The following is a 20881-nucleotide window of genomic DNA, read 5'->3' as shown; positions in this document are numbered from 1 at the left end:
CTTCCTCCTCCTCCCCTCCTCCTCCTCCTCTTCCCCCCTCCCAGCAGCTGCCAAGATTTACAACTTTCTTGCCCTGTTATTTTTCTCCCAAACTCAAATAAAAATGGTCCTCATGCTCGAAAGGGTAAGAGGACATTGAGTGCAGTCCCCTTTGCTCTACAGAACTTTGCTCTGGGCTTTCCACTTCAAATAGCAGCGACTCAGCCTCAAATGACCTAAACAGAATGGAGCAGCCTGTGGGCAGGCATTTATGCCTTCAGGTACAGCCAGATCCAGGTGCCCAAACAGCGCTATTCCAAAGTCTCCGCCTTTGCCTTCATATTGGAGTTCAAGGTCACCATTGCCTAGAATGTTCCAGAATATTGCCTTCCTCGTTCCAAATTCCTCCTAATACTTGTAGCTGGGCTATTGACAACTCTTCCTCTCCTTTACTTACCTCTGCCTGATTGCCTTTTCTTCTGTTTCCTCCCAATTTTAGTAAACACGTTGGCTGTGTTGGCTGGTGAGTCAACTCTCTCCTCAGACATGTCTTGTCTGTTGCAGAAAAGCATCTCAAGTGGTTCAATCACCTGTCTCCACCCCCCTCCTTCTTTTCTTTGAGAAGGGGGTCTCATGTAGCCCAGGCTGGCCTCCAACCTGCTATTGTAGCTGAAACTGGCATCCAACTCTTAATCCTCATGCCTGTACTTCCCAAGTCCCAAGACTGTAGGCCTGTGCCAACACACCCTGCTCAGATTTCCATTCCTAGAACTCCTGTAAAATCCCCACACATCTCTGCCCTTCCCCTGACTCACCTCCGCTCTCTTAATAGTTTCTGCTTGAATTTCTTCTTTGCCATTTTACTTCTTTAGTGATCTTTTTTGTTCTCGTTTATTTTAATTCCTTGTTTTCCAATTGCTCCCACATCTCCAATACTAGCCTGATCATCTTATTAATAGTAAATTTTTATTTTCTATTAATAGTATTAGTAATAGCAGCAGCAGTGTGTGTGTGTGCGTGTGCATGTGTGTGTGTGTGTGCATGTGTGTGTGTGTGTACACGCGCACGCGCTTCACAGTGCACATTTGGAGATTAGAGGACAAATTTAAGGAGTCTGTTCTCTCTTCTTTCACGTTGACACAGGGTTTTGAGATTGAACCCATGTCTCCAGGCTTGCAGAGCCAGTGCTTTTATCTACTGAGCCATCCCACAGACCTCCTGTGTGTATTTTCAACATGCCTCTTGTGACACCTGCCGCCCACCCACAGATGGAGTTTTGTTTTTACCAGGGGAGCCTTGTGCAGAGGCAGTTGCCTTAACCTCGCTCTGCCTCTAAGGATCTCCACGTGACTTGGTGTGTTTGATAATCCAGTTTTGAGTCTGTTTTCCTGCTTTCCTTCATCGTGCCACACTCTCTGTGGCACACTGACCCTGTCCCCATCAGACCAGATCTGAGTGCCGGTTTCTTATTCCCGCCAGTGTCAGAGAGGAAATAGATTTTCCCACCCGTCGTATGTGGAGAGGCTCCCCACTCCCTGGACCTCTTGCTGCGCCAATAGAGTCTAAGACAACTGAGACCTATGAGCAACCAGAAAGGCTCCCACAATCAGGACTGGTCTGGTGGTCTGGGTGCAGCCGACCATGGGGACTTTGACAATAGCTGATCCCTGGATCTCCAGCACAGCAGGGCTCTGCTAACTTCTTACTAACCTGACAGCTGGGGGACTCTTTAAACTTGCAAGAGAAGCATCCTCTGAATATCACCTGACGCCTAATAAGCATACATGCTCTGTTTGTGATTCCCCTTTTAGACTCTCAAAAGTTCCAGGGTTTTGTTGGCAACACTTACATTGTGGTTCTGTCCGTGGTGCTGAAGATGAATGCTCCAGCAGGCTTAGAAAGATAGGTCCAGGACCTTTCTTGTCCAGGAACTTTTAAACTCCCTTCTCTGTTCTCTACAATGGGAGAGATCATGTGGCTGTTTGGAATGAACAATTGCAAGTCTTTTTTACTCGGTCCCTGACACCGGCCTGAGCTTTCTTAGTCTGATGCAGCTGAGCTGAGCCACCAAATGTCACTGCTGTCTATCTGATAGCCCTTCAAAGAGTGTGCCATGTGCATCAGGGTCATACAAAGGGAAAATACTCTTGCTTCCCTGTTTCTCCCACAAAGCAAAAGATACCGATAAGACCCTGGGAGAGCATAGGGTGGGAAGGGGTGCTGAGTTAGGATTCTCCAGAAAAACAGAACTGGAAGGATGAATACCTACATTGGAAGGGGGTCTATTGCTTGACTTACTGGTTGTGCCCCAGGTAGTTCGGCAATGGATGTCTCACGATGGAAAGATGGAGAACCTGGGAGTTCAGTGTGTGAGCTTGGATGTCTCAGCCACCTCAATCTGGCTCAGGAGTTCTGCATCATTCCAAGAGGGCTGTTGGTCTTCAGGTCATGCTGCAATCCTGAAGACTTTGGATTTAATACCCACTGCAGCAACAGCATAAATGAACTTGCCAGCAAGAGTGGGGACAAGCAGGCAAAAAGCAAAGCTTCTTTCTTACCTGTGCTACCACTAGAGGTGTGGCCCAGGTTTAAAATGGGGCTTCCTGCTTTAAATAATCTGATTAAGAAAATCCCTCTTGTGGGTGGAGAGATAGCTCAGTGGTTAAGAGCATTGACTGCTCTTCCACAAGTCCTGAGTTCAATTCCCAGCAACCACATGGTGGCTCACAACCATCTGCGTTGTGATCTGACACCCTCTTCTGGTGTCTGAAGGCAGCTACAGTGTACTCATATACATAAAACAATAAATAAATCTTTGAAAAAGAAAGAAAGAAAATCCCTCCCAAGGGTTTGCAGCAACAAAGGCTTCAGTTGATTCTAGATGTCATCCAGTTGACAACCAAGATTAGCCATCACATGATAGACAAGAAAGTTTCATGTTTTGAGACCATAGGATGACCTTGAGCTACTAATATTCCTGCCTCCAACTCCCTCCCAAGTGCTGAAGTAAAAGGCATCCACCAATCCTAGTCTATGCCATGCAAGGAGTCAAACCCCGGGCTTCATGTACTGTAGGAAAACTCATTACCAACTGCTACACATTCCCAGCCTATAGTCTCCAGTCTTAGGTCTTTGGCTCTGACTTAATTTCCTGACTCTGCTTCCTACCTCTACAAGCCCCTGTTGGCCTATGAGGCTAATAGAGTCCAGGGATAAGTGATTGGCAGATAACAAAAAGCTGACCCAGGACTGGATAGATGAACTTGCTAGCTAGATGAACTCTAGCATACAGTTTATGCTAGAGCTGTGTTATTTTTCAGACTAACGGAAAGCCTATTTGCTCCCCCAGTATGTTGGTACTAGATCGGGACGTCACGTCACGCTTCCTGTTGCTTTGGTGGTGTTTTAGGAGGGGTTCCTAGAGATAAGGTGCCCCCCCAGTGGTTCTCATGGTCTCTCTCCCTGCAGGAAGCTATAATCAGCACATGGCTCCAGTTCAGTGATGGCTCAGTGACACCCCTGGACATCTATGACCCCAAGGACTTCTCCTTGACTGCCATCTCTTTGGACGAGGCTGTCGTGTCCATTCCACAACCTCTCTCGCCTTGGTGGCCCGCTGTGATAGCTGAAGGAGAAGGCCAGGGCCCATTGCTCCGGGTTGATATGTCCATCGCTGAGGCCTGTCAGAAATCCAAGCGCAAGAGTGTGCTGGCTGTTGGCATTGGCCATGTGGGGGTCAAGTTTGGATGGGATGATGCTGACTCCAGCCAGACTGGAGATCAGGATGAGGAGGAGATCAAGAACCACGCCAGTGATCGTCGGCAGAAGATCCAGGACCTGGAACGCCCAGGCCAGGATGAATTATATCATGGCAACTTTCCCGGGGATCGTGAGGAAGGGGCCCTGCTGAGTGCCACCACCACTACCAAGTCCCTGCTAGATAACAACGTGGGGAAGAGTGGCAGGCGGGATGGGGCCAGGCTACACAGCATCCCCATTGACTTCACCAACTTCCCAGCCCATGTGGACCTCCCCAAGGCCAAGGCTGGGGGCACACTGGAGGAGAATGGTCTGATGCAGACAGCCCATGGCCTGAGTGACCTAGAGATTGGAATGTATGCCCTCCTAGGTGTCTTCTGCCTGGCCATCCTTGTCTTTCTCATTAACTGTGCCACCTTTGCCTTCAAGTACAGGCACAAACAGGTGCCTCTGGAAGGCCAGGCATCCATGACCCACTCTCATGACTGGGTCTGGCTGGGTAATGAGGCCGAGCTCTTGGAGAACATTGGGGACTTGTCCCCACCCCAGGACGAACACACGACCATCATAGACCGAGGACTGGGAGGTTGTGAAGAGAACAATCACTTGCTTCTCAATGGTGGCTCCCAAAAGCACATGCAAAGCCAGGGGCACAGGCCACCAGGCTCTGGGGGACGGCAGACCAGGGAGCCCAGGCAGGAACCTGCAAACTCACCCACCTCCAAGATGAAGAAGGTTAAGTTTGCCACATTCACCATCCCACCTGAGGACAGCTGCCCCACAGTGAACTCCATCCTCAGTGGGGAAGATGACATCAAGTGGGTTTGTCAAGACCTGGATGTGGGTGCGCCCAAGGAACTCAGAACCTACCTGGAGAAATTCCAAGACAGCGTGTAGTGCTCTGGCCTCCTCACCAACTTGGGGCAGTAGCCACCTTCCCTCCCTCCCTCAGCAGAGTAGCTGATCGGAAGGAGCTCTCAGTGGACTGGATGAGGAGAGTTGGGGCCCACTAAATACCAGGTAGCAGGTTAGAAACTGGGAAGGGATGTTTTTATACTAAAGCATTTTTTTTAGCAGCTAAGGATGGCAGGTTTCCAGAAGTTTGAGTCTCTGACTCCTCAAGGAGGCAGAGTGGATCCGAGAGAGAACTGCTCAGACATGAGTGCGTTATTTTACGAATCGAAATCCACTGCAGACAAGCTACCAAAAATATTTGTTAAAAAAAAAAAACAAAAACAAAAAAAAGACAAATTAAAAAAACACAAATGACTGTTGGTTTATATTTCTAATAAAGGAACAAAATGTAAAAATAGGGCTTGCTAAGAGAAGGCCTCCATTTTAATTCAATCTTTACGTTTCTGAGGACAGTCCAGGTCTGTCAGCTTTCTGCCCAAGGAGAGGCACATCCGAACACTGGTCACCTCTCAGAAAGAGTGAGAATTTTACATTTGATTCCATATCTCTTTTTGCTTCCATGTTTCCTTCTAGGGTCCTAGGCTTCCATCTGATTTAATGTCATGTTTATTTCTGAGGACCAAGTGGTATATTTTCCTAAATGAAATGTAAATTATATTTCTATTCATTAGGGTTTTTCCCCCCTCTTTTTAGGAAGACCATCAATGAGTCCAGTCTTTACGTTGTAACATTAATCTGTTTTTATATTATAGATCCCCTGCTTTGTTAAAATTTTCTGGCTTGTTTGAAATTCTTTTTGGGTTTGTTGTTGTTGTTGTTGTTGTTGTTGTTGTTAACAACAGAGCAAGTGTACAGTTCCTTCCATGGGGAGAACACACCCCACAATCTATCATCAGCTGGGTCAGGCCAGTGAGTGGAAGAGTGTTCACAGCTGTCTGAATAGGATATGACCAAGAGAACAGAATGCAGCCTGTGACCCCTGGCCACTCCCTGTGGAGTCAGAGACTCAATCAGTGTCTCCATCAGTGTGGGCATAGGGATACCTCTATGTTAGTGAAGTCCGTAAGCGCAGGGTGTGCAGAGTCAGGCAGATGGTCCAAGTCTACCACAAGATACAGCCAACACTGAACTGAACAAACAGAAAAGACATGTAGGGGCAGAGTTGAGTTATCTGATTTTATTATTGGACAGGGTGAACCAGCATAACTCAAAATGGTTGGTTTTTTTTTTAAAATCTATGTTAGATTGTCAATCAAACTGTGGCTCTGAACAGTACGGCTGTGTAACAGCACACTGCAGTATCATATCCACTCAAAACCGAGTGTTTGGTCGAAAAGCAGGAGGGAACAAATGAACTAGGATGTCTGAGCCTGGCACTCTCCATCCATCAGCTGAGGGAGAGGACATCGGGTACTGTGACCCTCCACAAAACAGCATTCACAGAGAGACCAGGGGATGGCCATTGTTTTGGTTTGGTTTTTTTTTCTATTACTAAAATCATTAGCTGAGAAAAGGTCTCAGAAGCCTAGTGACCTTGGTTGGACCTTTGACACATATATTTGTAGCATTTACAATAGATTTTAAGAAAAGCTATTTATTTATACCTGTGGTGGCGGTTGTCATTAAAACGCTTGCCATGCTTCACAAGTCGGTGTCTCATGGGACTTTCTTCCTTTATCTACTTCCTGTCTTCCAATCCTGACAGGCACAAGCCTGCCGAAGAACTCACCTTTTAAAGAAGATACATCACACTTGCCCCTCCCCTTTGCTTCAACTCTGGGCAGATCCAGAGTTATTCTGATGATGGACAGTTTTGATCACCTATCCACTCAGGGTCACAGCAGGGCAGCTTGAAGTAGCTGGTCACATCCACAGTCAGGAAGCAGAGAGAGAAGGATGCTGGCACTCAGCTCAGTTTCCTTTGTATTCAGTCCAGGACCCCAGCCTGTGGGACGGTGCAGCCCACTTTCAGGGTGAGTCTTCCCTCCCCAGTTAACCCAGTCTAGAAATTCACAAGACACATCCTAGGTTACTCTAGAGTCTGATGGGTTATCAATACTCACCAATGGCAATCCATATCCCAGGAACCACTGAAAGGAAACTGAGGTCAGTGGCAACTGTCAATCTAGACGTTCTAGAGAGATAGCTCAGTGGCTAAAACACTTGCTGTACAAGCCTAAGGATCAGAGTTCGGATCCCCAGAGCCCATGTGAAATGCTGGGTGGTGGGTAGAGACACATAATTCATGGAGACATGCCGTATCCGTGAGCTCTGGGTTTGATTGAGAGACCCTGCCTCTTTGAATAAGGTGAAAGAGTAGGGGAGGGTGATTCCTAACATCGTCCCATCTCCACATACATGCAAACAAGTGCACACCCATGTGCTCCACACACACTCATGAAAAAAATACAAAGACATCAACCTTTCTCCATTTATTTCAGTCACTGGGATCTTTCGCCCTATCCAAACATAATGCAAACTTAAGACTCAATTATGACCTCACTTAGTCAGTAGGGGTTTCTGTTGTCAGATCCTCAGTCAGTCAGATCTGCCCTCAAGGATTCACCGCCTTCCCTCTGAGCACCAGCTCTGCCCAGCCTCTCCCTCTTGGGGTGAACTCAGACCATCACTGTGTGCAAGCCCAGGACACCTAACTTATCCCAAGGGCCTGTGTGTCAGCTCATCTTTCAAACACATCTCTCTTTATGAAGACGGGAACCTACAGAAGCTAACTTTTTTTTTCATCTGGTTCTAGTCCTAAAACCTTACAGGAGTACCTTGTCCAGAGGTTGCTGGACCAACAATCTACTTAGCATCAGCTGACGAGCTGTACTTTTGCTTACAAGGGGTGAGGTAACGAGTGGGACTAGGGAACTGTCAGTCAAAGCCGGAAGTGGAGAACTGTTGGCAGGTGTGAGCCACACAGCTACTCCAGTGTCACCTCTTACTCCTTGACAGACTTACCCAGTCTTTCATGGTCGTTCAGAAATGAGCTGGGCTGGGAATGACAACTCAGGCGGCTAAGAGTACTTGCCAGTCAAGTATGAGGACCTGCGTTTGTCTCCCCTGCAGAAAAAAGCCAGGCATGAGGGAAAATTGGAGGCCTGAGGGAGGAGATTCCGTCTCAAAAGAAAATGTGGACAGCTCCTGAAGAATAGTGCTCAGTGTTGTCTTCCGGCCTCAGCACACACACACACACACACACACACACACAAGATAGTCAAAGTAATAGCATACTTCTCAAGTTAACATGGAAACCTTCGTATCTCTATTAATACCAGGATTGACTACAGAAGTAATGAGACTCTGTTCAATGGGATTTTATTCTATACCAAGACCTGTGTTAAATCTTGTCCAGTGATGGACCCCACACAGAGGTGTGAACCCTATTATTGACAAGGAGTCCGGCTCAAAGCAGCCTCTCTAAGGTCACAAGCTAGAGCGTGACAGAACGAGGATTCAGTATCTAAAGAGGATGGTCTTAATTACCATGTGAATGCAAGCTTTGCATATATTATCTCGGGTTAAAAATGGAACTGGGGCTATAGAAAAGAAATTCAGGTCCACTACATGGCATTTGGGAGACAAAGAAAAGCCAAAGATATAAAAAAAAGAGACGGAAAACCTCCCCTCTCCTTTCAGAAAGAGAAGTGAGTAGCATACCTTATCAGAAGAGGGTGTCTTTCTCATCTTCAGCTTTGCACATAATTTTGTGTGCACTTGAACTCTCAAAGCTAATTGTTATAAACAAGAGCCTCAGTTTATTTTTTTTTTAAATTTAAAGGAGCCCATACACATTGCTTAGTAGAAACACTCTTTGTGAGACTGAGTCTCATTTGTGGTCCAGCTTAGACTGGAACTCAATATATAGCCCAGACTGACCTCAAACTTGTACCAACCCTCCTACCACACACACGCACACACCCAAGCCTGGAATTACAAATATACACCAACATACCATGTTTTCATAGTATCAGAAGGTATTAGGCAGGCTGCTGAGGAAGAACAGTCGTCAAAGGTCTTCTCCTTGGCGGCTGTAATACTGAACGGCTAGGCAAGCTGAGCCGCTGGTGCAATAGTGACAAGATTGTGAATGGGGTTACCAAACACCCTCTTGACTGGATGGAAGCCTGCTCCACAGGAGGTAATTCCCATCTGTCACTGTAAAGATGGTCAAAACCCGAGGCTTGGGAAGGCATAAGGCCTACAGGAGGACGTACTGATCACGATTTTCTAAACTTCCGTGTTATCAGATTTCCTTCTATAAGGTTATATCTACGCCCTTCAATTTGTACCGCCCCCAGCCTTGCAAAGAGAAGCTTCTTACTGCAGTGTGAGGTGCTTAAGGCACAGACACAGTTCGGCTCAAAGTCCTGAGAATAAGAAATTGTGAGTGCTTAGCCATGGGTGGGATATTTATAGCAGCCCATCCCCCCAAGGCTCAGGGAACACAAAGGAATAGTAGGCAGAAAGAATATAAAAACAGGATTGAGGAGGAAGCTGTCCTCTAGACATGTTGTAGCTGTTGCACACATGAGCACACAGCAGCTCTGGCCACCTATACAAGCTCAAACCAGTTAAAAACCCCAGCACGGCAGGGAAAGGGGTTCCTGGGGGCCTGGTGCTAGCTGAGGAGGTGTTGACAGTTGATTGCTTCTGGGGGTGGGGGTCACTTTTCTTTAGGAATATGACCACTGGTAGGTTCCCTGTGTCCCAGTGGATGACCCCATACCCATGAGCATCTGAGCAGCAGTAATTGACTCCCTGGGTTAAATAAACAAATACAAACAGAAGGCACAAAGTTAGAGAGGAGGTATTATGGGTGATTCTGGGAAGAGTTGAAGTGCAGAGTGAAGGGTGAATGTTATCAAGATAGGTGTAGCTGGGCGGTGCTGGCACATGCCTTTAATCCCAGCACTTGGGAGGCAGAGGCAGGTGGATTTCTGAGTTTGAGAGTTCAAGGCTAGCCTGGTCTACAGAGTGAGTTCCAGGATAGCCAGGGCTACACAGGGAAACCCTGTCTCGAAAAACCAAACCAAAAAAAAAAAAAAAGATAGGTGTATACATGTCTGAAATTTTCAAAGGATGTGTTAAGATTAATGTTTTTAAAAAGGTCGAGGGGCTGGAGAGATGGCTCAGCAGTTAGGAGCACTGACTACTTGCTCTTCCAGAGGTCCTGAGTTCAAATCTCAGCAACCACATGGTGGCTCACAACCATCTTTAATGGGATCTGATGCCCTCTTCTGGTGTGTCTGAAGACAGCTACAGTGTATGTAAATAAAACAAATAAATATTATTATTTTAAATTTATTTATGTTTATATTTAAATATTTTTATATTTACAAATTTTATTATTTATTGTTAAAACTCAGTGAAGCTTTAATGAGGCTGAGAGCCGACCAAGAAGGTCAACGAGGCCTCGCCTCAGCAGCACATATACTAAAAGTGGAACGATACAGAGAAGATTAGCATGGCCCCTGCACAAAGATGACACACAAATTCGTGAAGCGTTCCATATTTTTCTGGAGAGATGGCTCAGTGGTTAAGAGCACTGACTGCTCTTCCAAAGATCCTGAGTTCAATTCCCAGCACCCACATGGTAGCTGACAACCATCTGCATTGTGATCTGACGCCCTCTTCTGGTGTGTCTGAAGACAGCTACAGTGTACTCATATACATAAGATAAATAAATCTTTTAGAAGGAGAAGGAGGAGGAGGGGGAGGTGGTGGAGGGGGAGGAGGAGGAGGAGGAGGAGGAGGAGGAGGAGGAGGAGGAGAAGAAGAAGAAGAAGAAGAAGAAGAAGAAGAAGAAGAAGAAGAAGAGAAAGAAGAAGAAGAAGAAGAAGAAGAAGAGAAAGAAGAAGGAGGAGGAGGTGGTTCACGAAGGCCACTCAGAAGAACACCATTAAACCTGAGCCTCTAGGTTCATCTGAGATAGGGACCATATAAAATGCAGACGGAAGTCTGGGCATGAATATGGACAGAAAGGGATGTGGCCAGGACATGCTGGACCAAAACATAAATAAACACAATGGAGATACAAAGATGAATTTTCTGTGTATACTAGAAACAGCTGGGTCACACACACCATCCATTTTTCCCTCCCTGTGAAACCTTGGAAGGCCATGCTGTAAGAAAACAGGCCAGATGGCACCTGCATGCCCGCTTGTAAAGTGGGCATGTTTGCCCCAGGTTGCACAGTGCCCAGCCATTTGGCTACAGCCATCCTGTGTTGAGTTTGAGGATGCTATGCTGAGTTTCCAATGGATTTGCACAAGAGGCTTCCGGACAGCAAAAATTTAAGCGAACCTGGGAAACTTGACTCTGACAGCTGAATTCTGCTTACAGGCAGACAGGCTAACTGGAAAATCTGTGTCAAGAGAGACTTGAAGAAGACAGAGACAGAGGCCAATTTCTCCCAGCACCACTTTGCTTTTGGGGAAAACCTTAGATTACATTTCAGAGAATGAGACACTTTATGGCATATTTTTTTTTCCAATTTATTTTCTACCAACCAAAGTGTTTTATCCAAAATGCTTTTTTTTTATCCCTCTGTCAAAAAAAGTCACTAGGCAGAAGGAAATTACCTGACTCTGAAATTTCACTGATTTTTTTTTTTTTTTAACCAGGTTAAGCTTAGGGTCAAGATTTCCCTTCTATCAATTCTACTGACTTTTGAATGTTCTGGAAGGCTCTGGAAACTGTGGGGACACTGAAAAGGGCTGTGTGGCTGGCTGCGATTCCCTTCAGCCATGGAGAGAGGGGGGCCACTGCACCAATAGTGAGGATGTAGGGGTACACTGGGTGTGTCCAGACATAACAAAGCAAAGATATAAAGGGGTGAAACCCAAACTATGGCAATGATGTCATCGTAAAAAGCCCAAATAACAAGAGACATGTGGTTCCATGGATCTGGGGCTTCCCTTAATCCATCAGAATTAATCGTGTTCACTAATTATATCTACATTGCCCCAAATTCCAAATGGGGCCTCAGGCTGAGGCTCTGGGTGGACCTGAACTAGAGGTATGGCAATGTCAGCCAGGTAGAATACACAGCAGGACTTTTTTAGCAAGGACTCTGTTAGCTGAGACTCCAGCAGGAATGGTCCCCACTGTCCACAGCTATTGCTATCGAACATGCACAAACGAGCTCTGAGCCTTGTTCCTACCCACGTCAGTTACATCTCTCACAACTGTGCCAAAATACCTGATGGAAGCAGTTTGGGGGGGTATTCATTTTGGTTCATGGCTTCTGGGGTTCCCTCCATCATGGCGGGGAAGGCGGGATACAGTGACTGCATGCTGTAGCATAGAGGCTTTCCAGACAGAGGCCACATGAGGGGGAAACTGCACCCAGCCTACATGTGACTCCATGGGAGTCAGACACTTGCAATGGCTCCTCTGTATCTGTCTGTGCACAGCTATCACTGGTGGCGCCTGTGGAAATCAGATGAAGCATTGGGGAAGCTGAGGCTTAAAGACTCTGCCTTTCTGATTAGCTCCCTGGTGATATTGAAGTGCATGGCTCATGGACTACATCTGGGCGGTGAGAGCCTCAGGAGTAAGACAGAGACAGGGCGAGCAGAGTGAGAAACAGAGGGATTCGGGAACCAGAGAGACCATGTTCCTGAAGACATCACAGACGTGGCTAAAAAAATACAACTGATGTGCTCTAGGGGAATCAAGGTCAGACCTGGCCAGAGCTGGGTCACATGTCACTGGAGTCTTAGACATGATGAAGAAATGTAGGAGACTGGTCACCGTGACTGCTTTTCGAATGACAGAGAGATTTACTTTGCTCACTCTTTTTGGTTATTGGCATTCCAGACAGATAACCCTGGCTTGTAGCCCAGCATAGTTTCCACAACTTGGTATAGTTACCCTGAAGAACAGGAAACAGGAGCGCACACAAAAACTCACACGTCGGCTGGGTGTGGCATACACCTTTAATCTCAACACCGAAAAATCCAGTAGGGTGGATGCTTGAAAGTGACCTGCAGGGGTTGATTCTCTTCTTCCACACTCGGATTATATAGTCCATTATTAAGACAAGTTGGGGCCAAAACTTGAAGGCAGGTGTGCTTGCCGACCAAGGGACTCACTCAATCAAGGAAGTAAAGCAGAAACCATGGAAGACTCTACTTGCTGGCTTTCTTAATATAGCACAGGACCACCTGCCCAGGGAATGGTGCTGCCCACAGTGGCCAAGCCCTCCTAAGTCAATCAAGACAATCCCCCCAACCCCGGACAGACATGCACACATGCGAATTTGACCTGGACAATCCCTCAACTGAGACACTCTTCTCAAATAACTTGAGGCCATGTTAAGTTGACAGCTGAAGCTAGCTAGCTAGGGCAAGAAGTAGTCATTGCTTAATGTGGATGAGAGCAGGGACAGCAGAAGTGACAACCATGTCTCTTTCTTCTTGGGCAATCAAACTGTTCTAAAATCATGACAGGAAACATTTGAGGATAAAGCTCGGCTAGCTCAGGTACTTATGAGTGACAGTGGGCAAAGCCATTCATGACCTCATTCCTTCCTCTGGCAATTGGTGATGATGCCTGGCCTAAAACATCATTGAGACTGTTTTTCTTAATCTGGTGGAAGCAAAACACTTCACCAGATCACACGCTATGAAATCTGTTCATGGGAAAGTAGAGTTTCTGGTTTCACTGCTAACTTCTATGGTGAAGAACCCCTCCCTTATCCTTCCTTGTTCTGTTGAGACTGGATTTGGGAGCCCAGCACGGAGCCCTGGGAACACGGGTTGGATGCTGTCTGGATACCACGCTCAGCAAGCTCTCCTTATGCCTTTGTTCCTGTGAGGAGAGGTGAATTGGGATGTGACCCTGAGATATGTAAGAGACCAGGGCAGACTGACAAAACCCAGAGAGGATCCGAGCACCCGTGTCGAGCTCACCCAGAGCCTCTAAGGAAATCAACTCCTTCCTAATGTTTTGTATCAGCAAAGGATCACAATCTGCACTCTCTCCCTCCCTCTCTCCCTCCCCAGGGGGAGGAAAAATATCAAGCTTCATTCAAGGCACCCTGGAAACAAACTGTGAACTCTTGACTCTGATCAATTTAGAATGACTTTTCCACTTAAAAAACAAAAACAAAAAACCAGTTTTCCGCTTTCATACTCAAGTCACAGGCCAAATTTCTTCTTTAGTTCTGAAAATGATTCATCGAGCTAGAGACGTGGTGATTTTTCTAAGAGCTAGCCACAATTGCCCCTGGATCCAGTTAACATCGGTGAACTGCCTTTGGCTTTGGTAGGGAACCCATGAAGAGGATGTTGCTTCTTATAAAGACCAAAGCTCACTGTGGAATTTGTGTGATGAACAAGTATGACTACACTCTGTGTCATGGAGGATCTGGGGGCGTAGCTTGCATGGATAAGCTGAGAAAATGAGTCTCTAAAGGCAGGAGAGATCAGAGCTAACTTTCTATGGTGCCCTTCACCTGGGCAAGGTGGGCACTTGCCTGGACCTCCATGTCAGAGGGCTCTGCTCTGCTCCGCCTGTATTCTTACCTTCCAGTAAGAATTTGGTAAAATTCTTTATGGTCCAAATTTTGTCCAGTTTTGTCCCCCTCAAACTTCCTGTCATGTAATATGTCTAGGGATGGAATTTTTTTTTTTTTTTTGGTTTTTTCGAGACAGGGTTTCTCTGTGTAGCCCTGGCTGTCCTGGAACTCACTCTGTAGACCAGGCTAGCCTCGAACTCTCGAACTCAGAAATCCGCCTGCCTCTGCCTCCCAAGTGCTGGGATTAAAGGCGTGCGCCACCACCGCCCGGCCTGGGATGGAACTTTTGAGAGAGGAGATTACAAGAAAGCAAGGGTGTTCCTGTGGGCTGTAACTGTCCTCTGAACCAAGTAACATTTATCTTCAGGAGTTCGGCTGTGCTCCTTTGTGGCATCCCAGCTGGGCTTGCTGACTGTTTATGTCCTCCTCATGGAGGGATGGGGAGGAATATGAGACAAATTTCCAACCATCTCTTGTATGCTAAGCTGTCTCAGGGAGGGACTGGATAGAGCCCAGGGAAGACTAGAGTATGTGTGGCTCCATCTATGTGGCTAGAGGGAAAATTCCTCATCCCTACTAGGCAAGGCTTTCCAAGTGTGGCCTGTTGAGGGAAGAGCACCCACACCCCTATAAGTAACCCTTCACCCACACTCTGTAAGGAAGTTCAATAGACACAATGATTCTTGTCTCAGGGTTTTACTGCTGTGGGGAGACACCATGACCAAAGCAATGCTTATAGAGGTAAACATATACTTGGAACTGGCTTACAGTTTCAGAGGTTTGGTCCATTATCATCCTGGTGGAAAGAATGGTAGTATGCAAGCAGAAGTGGGGTTGAAGGAGCTGTGGGGTTGAAGGAGCTGAGAATTCTCCATCTTGATCCACAGGCAGCAGGAAACCCATGTCTCACACTGGGCATGGCTTGAACATATATAACCTCAAAGCCTGCCTCCACTGTGACACACTTCCTCCAACAAGACCACACCTACTCAACAAGGCCACACCTCCTAGTAGTGCCACTCCCTATGGCCAAGCATTCAAATACATGAGTCTATGGGGGCCACACCTATTCAAACCGCCACAGTTCCTGAGTGAATTCTGGCAGAATCATGCCTCAGTTTGATATTGGGACCTTAGGAGAAGAGGTAAACATTCAGTTTGATATTGATGATGCCTCCCCCTGAGAAGGGATGTTAGCAGAAACTATGAGATATTCCCATGGGATCACTGTTTGGACACGTAATCCCCGGTTGGTGGTTATATTAGTTCCTTTTTCATTGCTATGATAAAACGCCACTAGCAAAGCAATCTATAGAAGCAAGAGCTTATGTTAGACTTACACTTCCAAAGGGATAAGTCTCCATCATGGTGGGGAAGAGTGGCAGCTGACAAGTGTGGTGGCAGGTGTTAGTATTCTGTCTAAACTCCACCTCCATAGTTACCTGGCAACAGCCAGGTAGGCTCCTCCCCACAGTTACCTGGCAACAGCCACGTAGGCCTGCCCACTATAAAAGGGGCTAACAGCCCCCTCCTCTCTCTCTTAATCTCTTACTCTCTACTCTCTTGCCTCTAGCTTCTCTCTGTCCCCTCGCCCCTCCCCCGTCCCTTCCCTCTCTCTCCACATGGTCAGGGCAGGCCTCCACTTCTCTCCTCTCTCTCTCTCTCTCTCTCTCTCTCTCTCTCTCTCTCTCTCTCTCTCTCTCTTCTCTCCGTCATCTCCTCGTTTCTCTCCCCACCTTTGCCCTCTGCCCTGAATAAACCCCCTCCCCTCGTGGAACCGTTTGGTCTGATGTGGTCTGTTCTAAGCTGCGCACCAAAGTCTTAACAGCAGGAGCAGGAAGCTGAGAGCACACATCTTCAAACACCAATGAAAAGCCAATCGTGAACTGGCAAAGGTGCGGGTGTTGTGGGAATCTTTACAGAGTAAGCACGCAACGACCAACAGTGACAGGAAGATGTCAGCAGTCAGGGAACAAAGCCAGGGGAGCTCCTAAAAGGTTCCACCCTCAGGTCCAGTTTACACTCTTCTTTTATACTCTAGAGACCATGAGGTGGGGTGGGCAAGCATATGTGGCGGTCAGCAGGTTGTGAAGGGCAATGACCCATTTTTCGGCTGTTTCCCCGGGGGGTCATTCTGTTCCAGGTAGCAAGTGAAGTCATGCTTGACAAATAGGTAGAAAAAGTAGTGCTTTAATTAAATCAGTAAATCAATAGATCAGTATCAAACAATTAATTGGTCTTTTACCTTATTCTACTTCGAAGGCTTTTAATCTCAAAGCCCACCCCCAGTGACGTACTTCCTCCATCAAGGCCACACCTCCTAAACCTCCCAAAACAGTAGCACCGATTGGGCTACTCAAGTGCTCAAGTACTCAAGTGCCTGAGACCGTGGGGGCGGGGTGGGATGGAGGTGGGGGCGGGGCGGGGCGGGGTTATGGGCAGGGGTGGGGGTGGGGTGTGTGTGTGTGTGTGTGTGTGTGTCGCTTTTCTCATTTAAACAGCCACAGCAATGCTAGGTAGGAAGGCTCAGGAATTTTTAGAAGGTGGAGCCTCACTGGAAGAAGCGAGCCATTTGAGTTGATGGGCCTTGAGATTTTTATAGCTTGGCTTCATGTCTGTCTCTGCTTCCAGACTGGGGACACAACCAAGCAGCCACCTACCACTCATACTGTCATTTCTTCTGTGCCAAGATGGACTCTCTCCCCTTGAATTCCCCTTGAATTGTGAGCCCTTTCTCCTTTAAGTTACTGCTTGTCGGATATTTCATCACAACAATGAGAAGAATAATTAACATGGCCTCCACCTAATGTGGCCAGTGTTCTTATGTGGAGGGGGCTGGAGAGATAATGGCCTTCTCTGGGCACAGTGGGTAGTGCACTCACCGTGCGCATGCACAGAGAGAGAGAGAGAGAGAGAGAGAGAGAGAGAGAGGGAGGGAGGGAGGGAGGGGGGGGGGGAGGGGGGGAGGGAGATTTTAATTTTTAATTTAAAAAAAAAAAACGTGAGTACAGACTATGACACCAACCAGGTGGGCCCACAGAATGAGAACACAACAAGAAATCTGACACCCGAACTCAAGGAAAGATATCTTGAGTGAGGCTCAACCCACTCACACCTTGAGCTTGGATTCTTCAGCTTCAGGACTGTGAAAGAGTCCTTTCCTCTATTTCAGCTGCCCAGCATGTGGTGTTTCATTATGGCAACCCCAACAGAGGCCAAGAGGACATGTCACCAGCCTTTGATTTTTCCTTTTGCCCATTCTCCCAGAATCCTCTGCACGGTTAGGGCCACATGGTCTAGTCTCCAGCTATCAGAGGCCTCTTCTTTGAGGCTGACTCCCAACAATAAAGATGAAGACCATTTGCCTGGCTTAGGAACAGAGAGGAACCTGGGACATGGATGTTCGCAGAGCAACTGAGCACATCTGGCCAAGCTGATACAGGAGCTGATGTTTTCTATCTTGCCGTGTCTCATAGGCAACTCTAAGAAGACAGAGTCTCCATTAGAATTCATCTTATTGGGTTACTGTGGCAGCTGAGAGCCAAGGTCAGGATGCTTCTGTTAGCCTGTGCCGTAGCCATGTGCCCATATGCCTTGGGACCCCAACACTTTGACTTTGAGCCCCCACAGACTGAGGGTGAAGTTAATAGCCTACAACTAATAATGAAGGTTTGGGGCTTCCCTAGCCTTTGTGGGGCTGTATGCTCATTTTTGCTAATGTTGGTCAAGAGACAGGATCTGCAGAGTCTGTCAGCTGATTCTTTCACAGGGGCCAAAGGTATGGCTTTGACCAGATGACTCAGCGCCTGTAGAACAAGTGTGCCTCTCGGTAAATCCACACACCTTTCTCGTAATGGCTTTAGATGCATTTGGAGCAGGAGAGAGGTTAAACATCTTTGTCCACCCCTCCTGGTCCTTTGCACACAGAGAGTGCTGGAGGTTTAGAAAAGGAACTCCAAAGTGCTGGATAGAGCTGGCCACATATTTTTGGCGTTCATTAATATCGTTGCAGCCATGACATCTTGTCTTTAAGAAACTGCCAAATCCCTCTTCCATCCTCCCTTCCCTTCCCCTGACTCCCTTGCCAGCCACAGGTGCTGGGAACAGATAAGGTTTTGAACGGTAAATCCAGGGGATGTTGAGATGGACACTTCTAGGATGTCGTGGGATTGTCAGATTGGTGGGGTGGAAGGGCTGCGTGCTCTGGCCTGGAGCACTGAGGAATCTTATAAAGTGGTGTTCTGTCAACCCTCATCAAAGCAGATAACAGCACTCCGAACAGAAAGCAGATCAATAGAGGTGATGTGGGGCCTCCCTTGGCTCGGAGACAGCTGCTGTTAACACAGCTACTCTCAAACCCTTGTGCATTTCTGCAGACACAGAGTTGTGAGAGCTAGCATGGGGGATGCTGGATTTTGGAGAGAAGCCAAACCCGCCCCACAGAGGCAGGTGTGGTTAAGACAATTTGCAAGGTTGGAGGCTGGGCATGAAGGTCAGTGGAACAGTGTTTGACTAGTGTTAGCAAGACCCTGGGTTCCACCCCAGTATATAGAGAGACGATTGATAGATCTTCATAGATAGGTAGGTAGGTAGGTAGATAGATAGATAGATAGATAGATAGATAGATAGATAGATAGAGGAAGATAGATGGTAGAGAAAGCCTTGAGAGAACAAAGTAGAAAAACTGGACTAACACTTGTTTTACTGAGGTCCTTGGTGGAGGGTAAGTCCTGGGATGGCTCAGGACAAAGACTACTGATATTTGGTGGGAAGCTATGGGATCTCAAGAGGCAGTTCTCTCCACCTGTGTATACCAACTTTTCTGAAATTCGAAATTTCTAAACAGTGAAGCCCAGAAGATCACAAGCACACAGTGTCAGCAAAGGTGGAGGCTGTACGACAGAGGGCATCGTCCTGGCTCTTGTCCGTCTACTTCCTGTGAGAAAACTCTGACGAGAAGCAAGGTGTTTAAAAGGAAGGCCGATGGAGAGATGGCTCAGAGGATAAGACTACTTGCTGCTCTTGCAGAGGACCTGAGTTCTAGTCTCGGCACTCACATGTGTCTGGCGCCCTCTTTAGGCCTCTGAGAGCACTGCAAGCATGTGGTGGAGGCAAAATATTCAGGCATGAAAATAAAAAGTTTAATGCAATATAATAATATATTGCAATATAATACAATGCGCTATAATAATAATGATGATGATTAATAATAATAATAATAATAATATCATCATGAAGATTATAACCCTGCTTCATTGAGCAGTAATAAGCACTACACAGCAGTCCATTCATCCACTGACAGAAACAGACCCAAAAGACCCCAGACAGTCCCCTCTGGTCTTCCTAGATCTGCTAGAGTGTGGATGAATTCCCCTTTACATATCTCTGAATTGTTTGAATTCTACGGCAAGCAGATATCATGTTTCAACAAAACACAGTAGTAATTCCACCCGGGGTAGTGGCACACAACAGCCCTGGGATGCGTAACAAGAAGGGTCGGGTGTGTGAGTCAGCCTTACTACATAATGAATTTAAGGAAAGCCCCCACCCACCCAAAAAAGTCCTATAAATAAAGAGGAGCCCTTTAGGGACATTCTTCTGGCCAATGTTGTCGGCTGGACCTCATGTACCTTCACCCTCCAACCCAGAAGATGCTGTAGGATGGGTTAAAGGACACTGGCAGATGCCTGGCCCCCTCATCTCCAAACCCCCTTTGCTTCTCCTTCAAAAGGTCTTCTGCAGCTGGGGCCGACACCATTAAGGTGAATTATCAGCTCCTGGCCCACACATCTTGCACGTGTGCCTTTTGCCTTGCCCCCTGAGACTTCCTCAGAAGGCTGTGTTAGGCGCATGGGTAACAAATCCTGTCTGCAAGCCCCAGCAGGATGATGTGTCCGGGCTGTAAATGGATCTCCTGGGGTCCGAAAAGTATTAATCTCCCTAACATGCACACCCTTTGCTGGGGCAAACACTCCTCAGCAGGCAGGCTCTGACTTCCAAAAGTTTTAGGCCTTCCAGAAGGAGTTCTGAAACATTCTGCAGGCCTCAAGTCTACCTCTGATGTGATTACACCCTGCAGTCAAGGACTCATCCAGGTGATTTGTGTCAAGCCCTCTTCCCCAGCCCAACAAAGGGATGCTGGAAACCTGCTCTCTCAGTCTCATGGGAACAGAACGCTGAGGTGGAAACTGATTGCAGCCCGAGCCCACCATTGCCCAGAGCGGGCTTCAGAAATGAAGGGAATCTCGTTTTGTTTTGCTCTTGTTTTATTTTCAACAAAAGACGATGTTTATGGTGAAATTGGTTTCAAACGACCTTGGAACTCATTGTCACTCGCTCCTCAGAGCCTGAGGATTAAAGCAGACCTGGGAGATTAAGACAGGACTGGAGAAACTCGGCCTCCCCTCTTCCTCTGATACTGCTCGGGCTTCCTCAGATGGAAGGCGGTAAGGGGAGTCTGGGAAAAGTGGTCACCTAAGGCAATGTGGTTCCAGGTAAGGAAATCTCCCTTGTCTTCCCTCGTCAGAGCTGACTGTTTTGCTAGAAGCAAAAAGGGACATTCTTGTGTCATTATGCAAGGACAGAGTGAGGGAGGAGAGGGAAGGGAGGAGGGGGAGGGATAGAGAGAGAGAGCCCTGGAATCCGCACTCAAACACACACACACACACACACACACACACACACACACACACACACACA

At 47.2% G+C, this 20881-nt stretch overlaps 1 protein-coding gene and 1 non-coding gene across 2 annotated transcripts in view; both read left to right on the top strand.

Moving 5' to 3' along the window:
* Tmem132c (transmembrane protein 132C) overlaps positions 1 to 5132 on the top strand; it is a 197912-nt gene extending 192780 nt beyond the window's left edge. Inside the window, exon 9 of the mRNA XM_028765945.1 lies at positions 3448 to 5132. Within this exon, the coding sequence (XP_028621778.1) occupies positions 3448 to 4635 (1188 nt within the window). The 3' untranslated portion in view covers positions 4636 to 5132. The remainder of the gene's footprint in view (positions 1 to 3447) is intronic.
* A 4936-nt stretch (positions 5133 to 10068) lies between these two features.
* Positions 10069 to 10175, top strand: LOC114620198. The gene has a single exon (XR_003711281.1). It is a non-coding gene; the product is annotated as a U6 spliceosomal RNA (small nuclear RNA).
* Positions 10176 to 20881: the final 10706 nt, after the last annotated feature.

This window comes from Grammomys surdaster, unplaced genomic scaffold (assembly GCF_004785775.1).
Source record: "Grammomys surdaster isolate TR1022 unplaced genomic scaffold, NIH_TR_1.0 166, whole genome shotgun sequence".
NCBI classification, from domain to species: domain Eukaryota; kingdom Metazoa; phylum Chordata; class Mammalia; order Rodentia; family Muridae; genus Grammomys; species Grammomys surdaster.
The sequence above is the reverse complement of the archived record's forward strand: the minus strand, read 5'-3'. Positions and strand labels throughout refer to the sequence as shown.